General features: G+C 44.4%; 1 protein-coding gene across 1 annotated transcript; it reads right to left on the reverse strand.

Annotated features, from left to right (window-relative positions):
* Nucleotides 1–7322: 7322 nt before the first annotated feature.
* Nucleotides 7323–12817, reverse strand: LOC132496462 (probable inactive serine protease 58). The gene is made up of 5 exons (XM_060108849.1): nt 12778–12817; nt 11821–11977; nt 9951–10201; nt 7862–7998; nt 7323–7460 (listed from the first exon to the last, which is right to left on the reverse strand). The coding sequence occupies exons 1-5, from the start codon at nt 12815–12817 to the stop codon at nt 7323–7325; spliced, it is 723 nt and encodes a 240-aa protein (XP_059964832.1).
* Nucleotides 12818–18767: the final 5950 nt, after the last annotated feature.

Here is an 18767-nt window from a genome sequence, read left to right on the forward strand (position 1 = left end):
GATATTGAGTTTCCTGGAAAAGCCGCTCCCTTTTGAGTGTCGGGCCCAGAGAGTCTCAGACACTAATCGCCACCTTACAGGCTAAGATCAGCTCTCCTGCCTAGGCTGTCCCTGTCCCACGGTCCCCCGTCCCACTGCCCTGCTGGAGAGGCCCGGGAATGGCCCCGTTTCCCATCCTGTGGGGCTGGGTTCTCATGGCTGCAGTGAGTACAGGTCAGAGGCCAGGCAGAGACAGCCACTCGGTGGCTTGAGGGAGGGAAAAAGGGACTGGGTCACTGGGACCCCTGTAGGTACAGAAGGTTTTGCTCCCTGATCCCAGCTCTACATATCTCCTCACCCTGTGAGAGTGCCCGTCCTGTTCCCAGCAGCCTCCTCTCGGCCTTACTCATAGGACCCTCTCTTCAGGATTCGGCTGTAACTAGTTATTTCTGGCAGTGACCACTACCTCCAGGACCTTTAGCCTGGCCTGCTTGTGTGTTTCAGATGCCGACACAAGCTTGGTGGAGCAAAGCCCCAGGTGGGTACTGGTACCTCGCGGACAGGCCGAAACCCTACGCTGCATCCTGAGGGATTCCCAGTACCCCTGGATGAGCTGGTACCAACAGGATCTCCAGGGGCAGCTACAGGTGCTGGCCAGTCTGCGGAGTTCCGGGGATGAAGAGGTCATATCCCTTCCTGGAGCAGATTACCGGGCCACGCGGGTCGGTGACAGAGAGCTGAGCCTACACGTGGCCAATGTGACCCAGGGCAGAACCCTATTCTGCACCTGCAGTAAAGACACAGTGAGACATCCTTCTTGGGCAAATGAATAAAAACCACCTCTGGTTCCCGACCACAGACCCAATGTCCTCCTCCTCTGCCCTGATGGCCCTCCGCAGCCTGCTTCCTCCCCACCCAGAGACGCCCTTCTGGCCTCTTTACTACAAGCAGACCTCCCCTGCCACTTTCCCACTGCGCTTCAGAGACACTCAGCCAAATGAGCACAGCAGTCGACCCGTGGGCTCTGCAGGGCTGGGGGCAGCCTTGGCTCTGCCACTTGGGACTTGGGGGAAGACCTCCTCTCACTGAAACTTAGTTTCTGTGTCTGCAAAGTACAGACAGTAACTCCACCCAACTCAGAAGGTTGCTGCTAGGATTAAACAACACAATTCAGGTGAAGCCGTTAGGAAAATACAGAGGCACGTAGGAAGCACTTAACCACTGTTAGCTATTTTCTCCACAGTATCGTGTATAAAAAGCATATTGCATTTCAACACCAGTATCAGTGCCCAGAGGGGTGCTGAAAAGAAACCCAGAGAAATTCTGGGAGCTCAGAAAAGGGGTAGAGTGAATATCTCAACGTATGACCCCCCACTCACACCCCTGGAATAAATAAGCACACGTTTTTTCCAATTAGATCCACATTCTCGGCACTCAGCACTGCCTAAATTTCTCACACCTCAATCTCAAGTCAATCTTTCTAAAATTAAGATCCACAGAGAGGGCCTGACCTAGAAAGGACCAGCGTCTGGGTTCCGTGGTGGAGGACGTACCAAATATTGACCTAAAAGCCGTGGCTCAGAACTGGGTCTGCAGCCTGAGGAAGGGCACACATGGAGTGAGGGCAGAACAAGGAGACTCAGCCCCAGACAAATGGCCGGGAGCCAGCGGGAGAGGCGCTATGAGAGAGACCCCCATCCTGAGACCCCTGCAGAGATGGGAGACCGGACCACCGCTAATCCACTCTGCTTCCAGCTCGGAGCTTCTCCATCCCAGACGGTGTGGACCACGTGAGCAGGTAACTGGGGTGCAGGGTGGGAGTGAGTGAATAAGGAGGCATTTCAAAGGCAGCTCCGTCTCTGATGGCCGGGTGGGTGGGCATGTGGTTTGCGGCGCAGAGCTGCAGGCACTTGCTCTTTCCTCAGTGCTTGTGGGCGGTGAGAAGTTTTTTCCATCAGGGAGCGCCATCTGCCCACGGATCTCCACGACCTGCACCAAGGGCATGACAGCAGCCATAGGTGTTGGTCTTCTCTTAGCCCCTTTCAGGTGAGGTGGTGAACACCTGCCTGGCTCTAGAGGACAAGGACAGGGATGAAGAGGAGGTCGAGAGCCTGGCCCAGAGCCCTGGGGGCATTTGGAGACCTGTGTTCTCTCATTTCTCGAGGAAGGGTACCTCTGTTTGAGAATATCACTGGGAGGTCCGCAGTCAGAGGCCATAGAGAGGCGGTTTAATACAGAGGAGATGGTAGGGCAGGGAGGCCCTGGGCCACTGACTCTTAAAGGAAAGCTGGGGCCCTCTGCTGGCAGTTCTTAAAACAACTACAACCAAGCATCTGGCTGGAGTGATGGAAAGGACCATTGCTCTGATGGGTTCCCTTCAACCTCTCAATCCTGAGAGCTCTCTGGCGACTTCCTGGATGCAATTCTGCTCTCTCAGACCCTGAACTATGCCTTAATACTATTGCCTGTATCCTTTATTCCATGGTGATGAAACTAGCCCTCGCAGAATGGCAGATGGTAGGGGTTCAAACGATGCTTTTTGACTGAATGGATAATGTTATTCCCTGGTTACCCAGATAGGAAATATTGATCAATGTCCTGTGAGTCTCCCGTCTTCAGGTTGATAAGAGTGATTTGTCCGTGTCTTTGCAAAGTATATTTAATTTCATTTTCTCCTTCAATACTTTCAAATGCTCTATTAGGCAAGTACATACCACCATTTTTTTAAAAATAGAGAAATGGATGCTCAAGAGTTTGGATGACTTACCTGATGTCACATAGCTAATAGTAGTAGAACCAGGTCTCAACAAACAGGAATTCTGATTCTACGTCTAGGACTCTCAACACCCCTCTCTGCATAGTGAATACATTACTACTGGGATGGGGGAGGTGTTACCTGGCTGGCATCTTTGCCCCCCTCCAGAAAACCAATGCACATAACATTGCTAGTGATGTGGGAATTCCCTGGTGGTCCAGTGGTTAGGACTCGGTGCTGTCACTGCTGGGGCCCAGGGTTCAAACCCTGGTTGGGGGAAATAAAAAAACATTGCTGGTGATGCCATCAGGAGAGGCCATTTGGCGAACATGGTCAGAGAACGCAGGGAAGTCTACATACCACATGGAGCAGGTCAGGTGAGTGGCCCGAGAGGAAGAGTGAGGAAAGGGCCAAGCTAGTCACACTGGATGCAGGATCAGATGGGAATAGACAGAATTGTACTGATTAAATCTAATCACTTGGAGGGAAAAGCAGTGTATTTCCTGATTGTGTAAACCAGCTTCTGCCCCATAGTTACCTTCACGGTTTGGATTAGTCTGAAGATTGTGGAATTGAAGGACTGGCACGTGAATACAGTCACCAACGACAGCCGTCTACTTGTTCTCCTTTGTCTCAGTCACTCTCTCAATCAATCAATCAATGTATAAAAATGCCTGCTCAGTTGTCAGTATTTTACTAGATAGGGTGTGACTTTCAAGAAATATGAGGCATGTTTTCTCTTTACTTCCTCCAAATTTTACCCCTCTTATTTCCTTCCTTATTCTTTCATTTAGAAGGTCCTCAGAGAGCAGAAAGCATGAGCTCAAAATTTCGCTTGTAGTTTCGAGTGGCAAAGAAAGGAGTTATATACCTTTGTGTAACATCTTGGTTATAATTCAGACTCTGGAGCCCCAAGCAGAAACACAGCTAGTATTTAAGACCCATATGCCAACGTTTCAGGGCCCCTGAGTAGGGGAGCAAGAGGGGGTCTAATGTGAAGGTAAGGGATTAAATACAGGTGGGCTTGGGGAGAGGGGAGTTGATAATGAGTTAATAATTGTTAGGGTTTCAGGATCCACGCAAGGGTCCCTTGAGCTTAGGCATACACACAGAGTGCCCTGGTGGGAGCTTGTTGATGATAAACTGGGATGAACTAGATAAACTGGATTTGGGATGAATCCTGACATGTTTGGACATGAAAATAGTTTTCATTCTTTTTTTTTAAGATTTTTTTTTGATGTGGACCATTGTTTTAAAGTCTTTATTGAATTCGTTACAATATTGCTTCTGTTTTACATTTTGTTTTTTTGGCGGCGAGGCATGTAGGATCTTAGCTCCCCGACCAGGGATCAAACCCATACCCTCTGCATTGGAAGGCGAAGTCTTTACCACTGGACCACCAGGGAAGTCCCAGCAAATAAGTTTAATTCTAATTGAAGAAATAAGCACAGATGTAAAGAAATGGTGACTGATTCCCAGTCATCCCTTGGTAAAGGCTTCAGTGGAATTATGATTTCTTGAGTGCCTACTATGTGCTAAGTATTATGTTACGTGCCTTACATAAGTTATTTATGCCCAACAATCCAGAAAAGTATTATGGGTCCCATTTGAGAGAGAAATACACTAAGGCAAGAGAGTTTAAATTACTTAATTACTTGCCCAAGGACACACAGCTAGTAGCTGTTGAAGCTAGGATTAAATACCAGCTTGGATCCCAAATCCACACTCCTTCAACTACACTGACCCTAGGTCACTCTTTGGGGGAATCTAGAAATTAAATGAACTTGCAGTGGTGGGGCAGATGGTAGGAGTCAAAGAGCGGATGGGGGTGACAATAACAGGAGGGGGTCAGCTAAGCTAACACCAAAGCATACTGACGTGAGGGTAGAAGGGCATCCAGGCAGGCTGTCAGGGCCAGGTGGCCAGTAGAGGCGTGGCAGGCCAGGGAAACTAAGTGTATGGCAGGCACTTAGCAGCAGGACGTTCTGACAGCAAGAAGCTGGCCTCTTATGGGTTTCTAGCACCACCTGGGGAGAGTAAGGCAGAGTCCAGGCTTATAGGAGCCAGAGAATCAGACAAGGTTGTCAAGTCAAAGACAGCATTAATGCAACTGGGATACAAGGGGTGAGTTTACTGCAGGAACAGAACAGAAGCCCAGTCATTAGAATTGGGCCTGTTAAGGTAGAAAAATGTAATAGCAAGTTTGGCTTGGTGATGAGTCACTTGAATAAGGAGGATGTTTAAACTCCTTTCACAAAGGATAGCATTGGACCCCGGTCTTGGGCTGCTGTTGTAGATGGAGCTCTACGGATTATAGATGTGCCAATTAAATTGATCAGAGCTATCTTCTGAGGGTTTCAGTCTCTCTCCTCCCAAACCAGAGGTCGTCTGCTGAAGGCGAGCCCTGAAAGTTGGAGGAAGAGAGGAGAACATTTGAAATGGTCATCATGGAGAATGTTATAGGTGATGATTTGGAAAATATAGGATGGTCAATAAGTGCTGAAGATGTAATTGAAGAGTTACATGAAGTTAACTGAATCACTTTGCTGTACACCTGAAACTAACACAGTGTTGTAAATCAACTATGTCAATTAAAAAAAAAAGTTACAGGGGCTTCCCTGGTGACGCAGTGGTTGAGAGTCCGCCTGCCGATGCAGGGGACGCGGGTTCGTGCTCCGGTCGAGGAGGATCCCACATGCCGCGGAGCGGCTGGGCCCGTGAGCCACGGCCACTGAGCCTGCGCGTCTGGAGCCTGTGCTCTGCGACGGGAGAGGCCACAACAGTGAGAGGTCCACGTACTGCAAAAAAAAAGTTACAAGAAGTGATCAGATGAGCATTTTATTAAAAACTCTGGAACAAATACAGATGTGATTCAGTAAAGGGAGCAGGGAGCACTCGTCAGTGAATCAGAGACAGGAAGCAGGGCGTAACTGGGGACAAGCCCACTGGAGAAGAAAGGCAAACACAGGGGCTTGTGGTTCCGATGGGCCAAATATTACAAGAAAAAGAAGTGTAGTTGAATTAAATGGCCTTAGTGTCCAGGTTTGAGGATATGGTTTTTCTCTATGTGCCAGGATAAGCTGTGGTCTTAGTCATAGCCCGGATGGTTTTTCTGTTTTGTTATTGTTGTTTTGTTTTGCTTTGCTTTAGTAGGAGAGAAAAAGCATCCATGCTCAGAGTATTATCAATGACCAAAACCCAGCCCACCTCAGCAATCTCTACAGACACACAGATTCACCACCTCCCTCATGAGATGCAGCTCCAAATCTCTTCACTCTTTGCAGAGTCTTTTTCTCCTGTGTCATGATTCTCTCTGCTCATCTCACTGGCCCTCTCTGTTCCTCTTTCCCTTTTTAACAGGTAATCCCATATCACACTGCCCCTCCCCTACATGTAACTCTATAGCCTCTCATATATCACTTGAACCCCTACTTTTGGGTCATTCAGCATCCTCTAAATTCTGTATTCTTAGGTGTCCTGGTCAATGGGTTTGGGATGCTGTACATCTTCTCACTTTGTGCCAGTGTGAGAGAAGCACTGAGCATCCATCAGAGCTCTTCCCAGTAGCACAGAGCTTTAATAAAGTCTGCACCTACTACCTATAAACACAGAACCCACCCCGTTATTATTTGGATATCACCTGAGAGCCAGATCTTTGTCTGCTTGAAACGACCATCTCTAGTTCCTTCAAGGACCTCAAATATAACATGCCCCATCTCTCTGATTCATAACCATTGTTCCTGACCCATTACACATGAAAACATTGCTTCTCTTTAGATTACTGTTTAGAACCACCATGTAGGCCGTTGTGAAAGTCAGAAACTCAGCTGACTTTCCCTGACTCTGCCCCTGTTGTTTCTACTCACAGTCAATATGTCTAAAATGTACAGACTCTGCTTCCCTACATCTCCCAATTCAGAAGTTTGACAATGTTTCATTTACCATGGTGGCTTTAATGACACACCCTCTGATGCCTACAAGATAAACATCTAAATTCCTTTACCAAACAGGTCAGGCCCTTTGCTATCTAACACTTACCTGCTATAAATAATACTCTTTTATCACATTCTCTCTCCCCCTCTGCAAACAATTTTCTACCCTCCAGTGTTACTTATTTACATATATTTTCCAGCACACATCACAGTTTTTATGCTTTTCTGACTTCTACTTAACTAAACCTCAGTTTTACAATATTCTCCCCTAATTTGTCTGCCTCTTGGGTGGTACCTCCCGTGACTCTGATACCCTAATGTTTTTCCGTCTATACTCCCATGGAACTTATTGCTCATTCCATTGTAGCAATTGTCACAAGGTATTGGCTAACAGATGGCAAAGTCTGTGTCATAATGTATCCCTGGCATATGCAGTACCTACCAAATAGCTGATATTTCAATAATTTTTGAATGAACAAATGGTGAGGATGTTGCTAAATTTCTCATCATGTTTACAGTTTATGTGATAAAGAGATCAGGGGCCACGGCCCAAGTTTTTAGTGTCATTCTTGTTTTTAATGAATTCTGTTCAAGAACAAGAAAGGTAGAGTCGTGGATCCAGTGTAGAAATCAAGGGATGGAGGAACAGAAGAGCCTCAGTAGCTTTCAATGATGCTCATGATCCATCTTGCATAAGGATTAACTTCTGTGAAGAATCCTTCACTTCCCAGGGTGACACTTCCTTTTGCCCAAGTCAAGATGCCATTCAAGATGGCTGGAGCTGCTGAGACTTCCTGCCAGAGAGAGGGAACAGGAGATCAATCGTGCTTTGTCCTTGTGGAACAAGAATTCATTGCAAGAAGTGGCACATTATAGTAGCAGAAGCACCTCACGGCCTGGAATCATTGTTCTTGAGAGGTGACAAACCTCTCTTCACATCCACGTAGGGCTTACCTCTCTTGGTTTGAATTTGACCAAACTGAGAGCAAGTAGGGGGAGAAAGGACAAATGGCTCCTCGCCCCGAATCTCTCCCACGGTGAAGGAAGGCAGGGGAATTGATGAGAAATCCAGACACTGAGGAGAAAGAGCAGAAGGGCTCCAGGCCTTCCTGTTGGGCACCATTTGGTTTCCCATGGGCACCTCTCCTCCTCATGGACCCCTTGCTATCTTCCTGTCTGGGGAAGGGAAAGATACCTTATTTTCAGATAAGGTCTTTAGAGGTTGTCCCACACACATGATGTTTATTGCCACTCTTTCATCTTGCATATTCTGGCACTCATTGTAGGGGAGAGTATATTGGTTGATCCAAGTCAGCATGTCAGGGTCACTAACTGTGGGGAAGAGAAATGAAGTCCAGGGTTACTCTTCTTATCACATATACTCTTGTGATCAGCCTCTACTTTGTGAATACATTAATACCCGAGAATATTTATGGCAGGTATCAGACATTCCATCCTTCTTAGAGTCCCTTGTTCAGTATCTCTGTGTCAGAGCAGTGGATTCAGAGCATTATGTGAGCCTTACGTCAGATATCATCAGATCTATAATTCTCTCTGTAGCGTGCATAACTTAGAAAGCTTGAAAAACCCACAGGAAAATTATGAATGATTGTGAGAAGAGAGAGACACAAAGCCATTGTCCCCAAGAAAGCTTCATTTTTGGCACCTACTTCATCATCTTTACATTTAATCATAAAGGTAGAAAACTATTTTTAATGTGTCTAAACATGCTTTTTTAGTGAGATAATTTATAAATGGATTATTTATAAGTGTATGTGCGTGTATATGTATAAATATACATATATATTTTCCCCTAAGAAGTAATATTGCTCATCTCACTAATAGCAATTGTTACTATGCTGTTAACCTCAGGATGCAAGGAGTCTAACCAAGGCATTATATAATTTTAATCTCTGGTAGAGAGTAACAAGGAGGAAGGAAACAAAAAATTAACCAGAGATTGATCAGGCTAAGCCTAGTGTTACTTACAGAGAAGGATTTTTCTGATATATATCCAATCTAACGTCTTAAAGCAGATTAGACCAGAAAATGTCAAGTCAGAAAAGAACAAGAAGAATTATGTTCAGTTTTAAGTTTTTATGGAAATTGAATTGAAATACATAGAACAAGCTAGGTGAAAATAACCTAGTTACTTGAAATAATGAACTCAATAAATATTGGGAGGCTGGCACCAGAGAGCTTATAGAATTGGTTTGTCACTATGATTCTGACACGCAGAGCCTATGGGATAAAACATTTATGTAGTTTTATTTTGTTTTCAAATGGTGTGTAATGAATTACTTTGTAAAATGTGATACAGTTACTTTGAATAAGACTTAAAATCTTCAGTTTGTTCATAAAATATGTTCACTTAGATTCCCTGGAATGTTGCTTCTAAATTGAAAATGAAGTTGCCAAATACTGAGAATACAAAAGTTCCCACTTTCTACTGTTGTTTTCACAAAACAGACTGATAGACAACACAGTCTCCCACTTTTTTTTTTTTTTTTGCGGTACGCGGGCCTCTCACTGTTGTGGCCTCTCCTGCCACGGAGCATAGGCTCTGGACGCGCAGGCCCAGTGGCCACGGCTCACGGGCCCAGCCGCTCCGCGGCATGTGGGATCTTCCCGGACCGGGCCACGAACCTGCGTCCCCTGCATCGGCAGGCGGACTCCCAACCACTATGCCACCAGGGAAGCCCCAGTCTCCCACTTTTTATTTTTACAGAACATATGAATTGTTCTGTAACTACCAGAGAAGGGTTTAAACCTGATTATCACCCATGACAATTTGCCTCAGTGAACAGGCTTTGGCAAGCCAATCAATCAATGTCACTTTTTAAAGTCAGCAAATCAGACTCGCCTCCAATAAACATGCTGAGTGCCAACCAATCAACAACAATCTCACCCAGGTAACCATGCCTCTACAGATGACGTCAACTTTCTTAAGCCCCAGAAAGTCTTCCAAACCCTGTACGGAAAGCTTCCCACAAACCCCATATAAGCCTAGGACTCTGCTCCTTGAGACTGTGTCTGCTCAGCATTGCTCTTCTATAATAAGCAATACATTTAGCTTTATCAGTTCATTTCAGATATCGAGTGGTGGTTCCAGCATCCTTTGGTAATACTGAAAGAGAGTATAATGATAGTGTAAGGCCCTGCAGTAATCCCTCTAGGGTCAAGAGCATTACCTCATAGCAGCTATTTCCTTCAGGTATATCCCTCCACATTTTCCCCAGTGCCAAAACCTTCTCAGGATGAAGAACACAGAGTCAAACACTTACGGTTTTTATATTTACTCCAGGTCCAGGTTGGGATAAAGCAGGAATCATTAAGTGATAAGGGTTCCATAGCTATGGCTATGGTTCCCACTTGGTTGTTGAGTGCAGCAGCCTTAGACAGTTTTATCATCACCAAGTCATTGTTCAGAGATCCTGCGTTGAATTCAGGGTAGGGCACCATCATTGAGAAATTCCGTACCTGCTCTTTCTTATTTTCGATGTTGGGTTCATAAACTCCCAATCGGATTTTAACACTATGGAAGAAAGAAGGCAGGGAGTTGGGAGAGAACAGGGTCACAGAATGTCAGAATTGCAAGAAGTGTCAGAGGTGACCTCCTCCAATCATCTTAATTTTATCTCTTAGACCTGAGAACTCAAGTGACTGGCCTTGGTCTGTAAAATAGTAATAACAATAGTTTATAGGACTGTTGTGTTAGACTCAATGTATATACATAAAACCTGACATGGTATCTGCCACCTAGAACATACTCAGTGCAATCTAGTTGTGATGATGGTTATGCTGGTGATGATGCTGGTGATGATGGATGATCTGAATGAATAGGTAACAGAGATGGCACCACAATCCTTTATTCCAGAGGTCGTTGTCTGCACTACACTGTCTCAAGCAACTCTTGAGCAAGCATATTGTACCCTTTGTTTCTGGATATTCTTAGGCCCTTCCCAGCTCCTCTTGGGGCCATATCATTGTATTTACCATGTGCTGCCTACACTGATTATAGATTCACAAGACTCTTAGTAGTCTATCAGGACTCCCATTTACCATCTTCCATTATATTTCCTGGACAAATTCAAACCCACAGACTTCCAGTGTCAGGAGTCCAGTCACGTAACAGATACAGGAGCCACTGCCTACCAGAAACAGTTCATGCATTAGGCCTGGCTGAGAGAAGAACATCCAATTTACCAGCTCCAGTTCTTGGAGAGGATGAACTGTCTTTATTTCCTTTGTATTTCTCATTAACACACAGAGCACGGCTTCAATCTGGGTCTGAGTAAACTGTCTTGAACAACCAGATGGCTAAGAGTTCTGAGTTAGAAATGACCCTTATATACGCCTGAAACTCTGGCTAGGTCCCAGTCATACAGCAGTTTCTCACACACAACAGAGACACTGAGGTTTGTAAGGGACAGCATCATCTCGTGCAGAGCTCCTTTGCCCTTCTCCTGTTACCTGCGTCGCGTGGCTTCTGCTAACACTTCGACCTCAGCCTGTGAACACCCATCCCTACTCATTACACCCACTCAGCACTGGTCTCTCAGTTTGGCAAACACTCAGTTATCTTTACTGCTTCATAGACTCTGTACACTATTCCCTCTGCCTGGAATTTTCCCCAGGATTTATTCACTTGGTTGCATCCTCCTCTTCCTGTTGGTCTCATCTCTTCAACTAGGCCTGACATGATCACCCTAAGTAAAGTAGATATCTTGCTTTATTCCTGTATTTTACAGCTTGGCACTCTTTTTAATATTTTATTTTGGGACATTTATTTGTTATGGCTTACTTCCTCTACCAGAATGTGAGCTCCATGAGGGAAAACGAATTTCTGTCTTGTTCCCTTGCTGTTTTTTCAGTGCATTAAGCAGTCCCTAGAATATAGTAAATGTTCAATAAGTATGTTGAATGAATGAATATTATTTACTCTCTGTGAGAAAGAGTCTTCTGACGCCTTCCTCTTCATCTCCTCCTAAACCACCCAAGTGTGTATTATTTACCCCATTGGGAAGATGACCCTCTCTCTTCCTGGGTCTTCTAATTCCCTAGGATGCCATTAGAACTTGCTGGGATGCCTCATCAGACCTGATTTTGTTTGAATAGAACCCTCATGGCTCCCAAGAGCAAACGGATACTTACGGTAAGGGACAGTGAGCAGCGGTCAGTACCCACTCAGGGTGAATGAGAGACTCCACACAGGGTTCTGGGAAGGACTGAAGATAGACCATGTAAGGAATAGTAAAATCTTCTGCTATGTTCATCTTCTCAGTGTTAGAATCTTGGGCCAGAATGACTCCTAAAGAATCAGTGGGGTCACAGGTAGAAGGAGAGACAGGGCAAGCGGTGAGAGTTGGCTAGGATAGTTTTTCCCACCTTAAGGTTTTCAAGGACAATGTCAAGGTCTTCAAGTTATTTTTAAATATTCTTTTAAATCAAAGGGCAATCATGCATGTCACCTGAGCTCTACACATGAAGAAAACTGACACATGTCTTTGCTTGAGATGGAGGTATATTAAAGTTCTGTGAAACTAATGCAAAGGCTTATCTGAGGCTGATCAAAAACACTGATTGGCAGTGCTGTGTATTATAAAAATGAAAAAAAAAATAATAGTTTAAATTAACTTTTGCCAGGAATGAAAGGAAAAAGTTAAATACTACCTGACTTTGGTGGTGAAAGGAGTGGAAAAGCTTGGGATAGGGCCACGAGGCTCTCAGAGCCCCTGACCTAGCCCCCCTTACTTTCCTGCACTCACTCCTCCAAAGTCCATCTGCTCAGAGAAAGGGAAGATATACTTTTCTGGTGTCTGTCCAGGAGACACGGCAATCTAGGAAATCACCCACTCAAGAGCCTTGGGAGAGTGCAGGGGACTTATAGTGATGTATCCTAACATGCTCACAGGCACCGGAGAAGCTCAGAGAGACTGCTGGTGGGGTGAGCTGTGCATCGAGAGTGGTTCCTTTCGTTTGCATCAACAGTTACTTGAAGGAAATGCCCACCAACTCCTCTCTCTTCAGTTGTGGCTAGCTACCTCCCTCTCTGACCCTCCCACACACCACCGCATCTCTGCCTAAGCAGCAACAAGACCTCAGACTCACCAGCTGCGCTCATGAGTGCAAAGATGAGATAGCACTTCATGGCAGGCTGGGATCTCACCAGGAGCAGACAAGTCAGATCAAGCTGTCAGCTGTCTCAATCTTTAGTCCAAGCGTCCTTGGCAAGAACAGCGGGGAGAGAAAATATTAAGTTGGGGGGGTAGGGGAGAAGCAAGGCTTTTACAGATGTCTTCAAACAAGCCCTGATCAAAATCCAGTTACATAAAGCACACCTGAGATCTGTCTCTGATGTGGGTGAAAGGGAAAGGGGCAGACCAAGTCCAGCCCCTGGTGCCTCTTCTCTGACCCTAAAAATCTCAGGAGTACCTGCTGACATTCTCCTCCCCTCTCTGTGACACAGTCTTTCTTTGTTGTCCTCTCCTCCCTTTGTGACTGTGAACCTCTCTCCCTGCCCTCACTTGCCATCTCCCTTTTCCCCAAGAGTCCCTCTGCCCCTCTCAGAGACTCTTCAAACATTGGGGTATGAAATAGATTTAACAAATCATCCTCCACCGCCATTTTAGTGACAAGGATGCCGTAGGCCTCGTGGAAGTTAACAGGCAAGTCAGGACTCGGAACGGTGTTTCCAGATTTCCCCTGATGTGTAGAACTTTACCTGAGCCCTGTGCTCCAGAAAACAGCAGTGGGTGAAAAATTCTTGGAAATTCTGTATTCTGAGAAATGGCTTATCACAAAGAGTGACCCTTCCCCACATGAGTTTGAAAAGGCTCCATCCACTCTTTCTCATGGCTCCCATAAGACTTTGGATGACTCCTTTGTGGACGTGTGACAAGGACAGCCACAGACCTTCCCGCTTTTGCCTGAACCATGCAGACCCTCCAGCTCCCCATTCTTTCTCTCATCAATGATTAGCTGAGCTTAGAACTGTTTCCTCCCCCGCCCCCCCAATCTAACTACAACTAGAGATAAACACTTCCTGTTCAGCTAACTGAGAATTCCCCTGATTGCAAAACAACCTCAACTGTTAATCTCCCCACCTGTAACTTGTCTACATCTCCCTACAAAAGTCTTAAGGCAAAAGCATCCTGCTGAGGCACTCTGATCTCCAGATCTGGGATATTCTTATTGCAATAATCTGAATAAAATCAATCTCCCTACCTGTTCAGTTTCTGTGTTTGACACTTAGTACTCTTTTTAATGCACCCCACTCCTTCTTTTTATAAGTTAGCCTTAACTTTCTGACTGCCCCCCCCCCTCCGAGATATGTAACAAATAGTGGTTTCAACCATGGATATTGGTCTATAGTTTTCTTGTGTTGTCTTTCTCTGGCTTTGATATCAGGGTAATGCTGGCCTTGTAGAATGAGTTGGGAAGTGTTCTCCCTTCTTCAACTCTTGGAGGAGTTTGAGCAGGGTTGGTGTCCATTCTTTGAATGTTTGTTAGAATTCTCCAGCTAAGCTGTCTGGTCCTAGGGTTTTCTGTGTTGAGAGGTTTTTGATTACTGACTCAATCTCTTTATTCATTATTGGTCTGTTCAGATTTTCTATTTATAAAGTGCTTAGAACAGCAAGTTCTAATGGTAAATAGTAAGTCCTATATAAATGCTTGTTAAATAAAATAACTATAACCTTAGGATCCCCGTATTTTCTAGGCCTCTGGGGACACTTTTTTATCTATGTCCAAATATTGTTGTAAGTCCTTAAATCTTTGTAACATTTCCATGTTTATTAATAGCAGTGAAGAGCATAGACTCAGGAGTCAAGCTCCTAGGTAGGGTTCAATTCCTGGCTTCAGGACTTTCTAGGTGCCTTGTCCTGATAAAAACATTTAACCTCTTTAAGCCTCAGTATTCTAATTTATAAAATGGGAGGAATATTAGCACCTAATTCATAGGATGGACATCTTGTTTGCTTCCAGGTTTTGGCAATTATAAATACAGCTGCTATCAACACCCATGTGCAGGTTTCTCTGTGGAGATACATTTTCAACTCCTTTGAGTAAATACCAAGGAGTGTGATTGCTGGATCGTATGGCAAGAGTATGTTTAGAAAGTTTCCACAGCTTAGATGGAATATAAATTAAAAAGGGATTAGACTGAGCTACTCAGAAAAAATGGTTATTTTTAAGACTAAATAAAGACTTTTATAGTTGCATTTTTTCAACAAGGCAGACATTCTTACTTGACTTTTAAAAGTAAGGCTAAAATCATACCAAGATAGTAAATATCTTTATTTTTTAAGGGTCTTTTAAAATTTGATTTTAACACTAAATTTACTTGCCATAAAAGATAAATGATTAAACTAGTTTTCATTTAAATAATGAATTAAATAAGATTTCTAGGGAAAAAGAGGCTTCTATTTGTCTTATTAAAGCAAATATTCTTAGATAAATTCATCTTGAGTATACCTTAAAATTTTTTGCTCGTTAATGGGAAAACTAACAGATTATGGAGTGTACCAATCTGAAGGGAAGTTACTTCTATCCAGCTTATATATCCCATGTGAAAAAATATTTACATAAGTAGCTAAACTTCCAAGTGCAAATATTGCTTTATTTTACATAACTATCAAAGGTCCTAACCATGAAGTTGACAGCTGAGAGCCGTCTGAGAGTTTTCAGAGCAAGTGATAAATAAATTAAATCTATCTGTTACTGTAATGAGACACAGCAAGCAAAAAAACTTTTTTCCTAATCTCAGACTGTTACCTCTTTACATTGCCTTATTTTTGCTATGAAATATCATGTCTTCCTGGATTTTATTGAATCATGAATTAGGTATTTATTTGTAGTAGATATCTTTTGGTGAGAGATATCTCTTCTGACTACAAAATGGGTTTTTTAATCATAGTATGCTTTCACAGGTCTTTTGATGTTTTTCTTTTGATTATACTTTGGAAGCAGATCTTTGCTTTCCATTTATCCATTCTTTGATCCAGTTTTCTTTTCCTGTGGTATTTGCATTGATTAGCATTATATTCTCTAGTCTCTATTTATTTGTTTTCTGTTTACCCAATCAGAATGAATACACCGTGAAGGCAAGGTTTTAACTGTTTTCTTCCCTGCTGTATCTTTAGTGAATTAAACACTGTTAGGCAGGTAATAGGCCCTCAATAAGTTAAGCGGTTGGATAAATGAATAGAATAGTTACATTGTCTCTACTGTACAACATACCACGTTTATTTAATCAATACTCTGTTAATGACTATTTGAGTTATTTCCGGATTTTCACTGTTATGTAGACAACACATCAGTAAGCATCCTTGATTACTCTGGTGGAGACTGTGGCTGCCTCCTTAAAATCTACACCTCCTTTTCTTGATAGCTAACCTTATAATTACTCAGTTAACCAAACATATACCAAATAGGCCATGTTTATTGCAAAATGAATATCCATCGTGCTCTGATGGTGTGCCATGTAACTTAATTATGTTCAACAGCATAATCCTCTTCAGTTATTGGCTCAGGGATGTGAGAGTGACCAAATTCAGTTAAGGAGACACAATGTGTACAACAGGGGCTTCTGGGGAAAAAGCTTCTTTCTCCCTAGATACAGTCAAGGGAGAGTATGGCTCTGACAGCTGTCTTGATCACAAGGCTTTATCCTTAGGATAAAGCTGACAGTGATGCAGAGGGCAAAGACAGAAATAAATTGGGTCCCCTGATGGCATTTTTGAATTGCTGAATCAAACCATTCTTGCAGTGCTCACTATTTCTAAGCTTCCACCAGTGCATTTTAAAGTACATGTTAAAGTATGAGTTGGACATTCTGTTCCTTGAAACTGAATGATTCCTAAATGATACACTCACACTTACACATTTTTGTTTTTATAAGCACATTTTAATAGGATAGGATTCTAGAAGTTTAGCTGCTGGGCCAAAGAGCATATAGATTTCACATTTTAATATAATTTCACAAATTGTAACAAGTCAGATTTTAAACAAGAGATAGAAAATGCCAAGATATGCTGAAAAGGGACTATTGGATGGTGTCCAGAAAAATGATTTATTTGCCTTTTCATACTTTACTTTGGGCCTGCCCTGATCTCTCATCTTTTATGTTATCTCACTTATCTTTTCAGGTCTCTGAATCTTCCCTCTACCTGAGGTGGTTAGGTGAGTAGGTGTATATTGGTGGTGGTGATGGGTGGGGTAAAAGAACGTTTCAGAGGAAACAGGGAAATCTTTGAAATCTTTAAACTCATTTGTTTCTGTAGAGAAGCCTGAGATGTTTATTTAAGGTAGATATAAGGTACCATTTAAAAAAAAAAAAAAAAAAGAGGAGTTATATGTGAAATTATTTTAGGCCATAAGCAAACATAAAAGCAATTCGATAACAACTAAGGAAATACACAGGACAGATTAGTTATAACTGAACACTTAACAGCCCTGAATGCAAGGTTAAGGAATCTGAGCTCCATCCTAGTGGCATGATAAGGTAACATGAAGGGCTTAGGACTGCTCCCTGCAAATGTGCCATCCAGAGGTATACAAAGGGATAGAAAATTGGTAATAGGGGAATGTATCTTCCCATACCTTCCTCTTCTGAGATACCTGTTATGGACTGCATATCTGTGTCCCTCACCACCAAAATTCATATGTTCAAACCCTAACACCCAAGGAGATGGTATGAGGAGGTAGGGCCTTTGGAAAGTTTAGATGAGGTCATAAAGGTGGAGCCCCCATGATGGCATTAGTGCTCTAATAAGAGGGAGATGCTGTTACCTAACACACGTCTGTGTGCCTGACACACAATGAGGCCAAACAATACCAAAACATCAGAGTTCGGAGCAGAGAAAGGTGTATTGCAGGGCCATGCAAGGAAACGGGTGGCTCATACCTTAAAAACCCTAAACTCCCTGAAAGCTTTCAGCAAAGCCCTTTTATAGGAAAGCTGAGGGAGGGGCATGGTTAGTTGTTACAGATTTCTTGGTGTCAGATCCTTTGTTCTTGAGGTCAGGTCGCGGCCAGGTCACGATGTTCCTGTAAACCTCCACCAAAACAAATGTTGTTCTCTGTTCTGACAAGAAAGTTCAAGGTCCCAAGGCTGGACTTTCGCCCTCTGAGGTCCAGGCCCTGGCTAAGAGGAGGGGGTCCCTGCACGGGAGGGTTACCCTGCCCGGGAGCGCTCGTCCAGCATCCAGGCCCTGCCGAAGAGGTAGTTCTCCGCTGACGGTGCCCTCAGGGCCAGGTCCCCAGACCCTGCCCAGCTGTCATCACTGAGGGAGCCAGGTGCCCAGGACCCAGCCAGCGCTCAGGCTCCTCAGGCCACCCAAAGTGGACCTGGGGAGCAGGTCCTGTGGACCCGTGCAGACTGCTGTGGCCATTAGGTTGCAGAGGCAGGGATGGGGGAGAGGTTCCCCCTGCCTCAAGGCCTGGGCCCGGCCAGTGGGCTGTCGTGGTGAGGACTCTGGAGCTCTGCAGGACACAGCACCCAGCCTGTCCCCGAGGCCCCCCCAGCTCACCCACCAGCCCTTGATACACCTCTTATCACACGCACTGCCCCCCGCAAGGACCACGACATGGCCAACCATTGGCCAAGGGGGACCTCCACCCGCCAGGTGAAGGGTCTCCTGCCTCTGATCTCGCAGTAACAGTTGCTCAGTAACAGGGTAACGGCCACGTGCTATTGGCTGCACGCCTGCCCTGCCCCTATTACAATACTAGAGTCAGTTCTCTCAGCCATGTGAGGATACAGCAAGAAGGCAGCTGTCTACAAGCCAGAACAGGGCCCCCACTACCTCCTGTGTCACCTTGATCTTGGACTTTCCAGTCTCAACAACTGTGAGTAATTACTGTCTATTGCTTAAGCCACGCAATCTGTGGCTTTCTGGTTACAGCGCACCCACTAAGATCATTCCCATCCTTCACCGTATCCCGTTCTCCTACCGGGACTACACACGTGTTTACCTTTCAGAACTCCTCGACCTATTCCACTGCTGTTACGCTCAGACCATATTGTATCTTTCATCCTTGATTCATACCAAATACACATAGGAGTCATGTACTGGGACCTGCACTCCTAATCATCCTCT

Source organism: Mesoplodon densirostris, chromosome 9 (genome assembly GCF_025265405.1).
Source record: "Mesoplodon densirostris isolate mMesDen1 chromosome 9, mMesDen1 primary haplotype, whole genome shotgun sequence".
Classification (NCBI taxonomy): domain Eukaryota; kingdom Metazoa; phylum Chordata; class Mammalia; order Artiodactyla; family Ziphiidae; genus Mesoplodon; species Mesoplodon densirostris.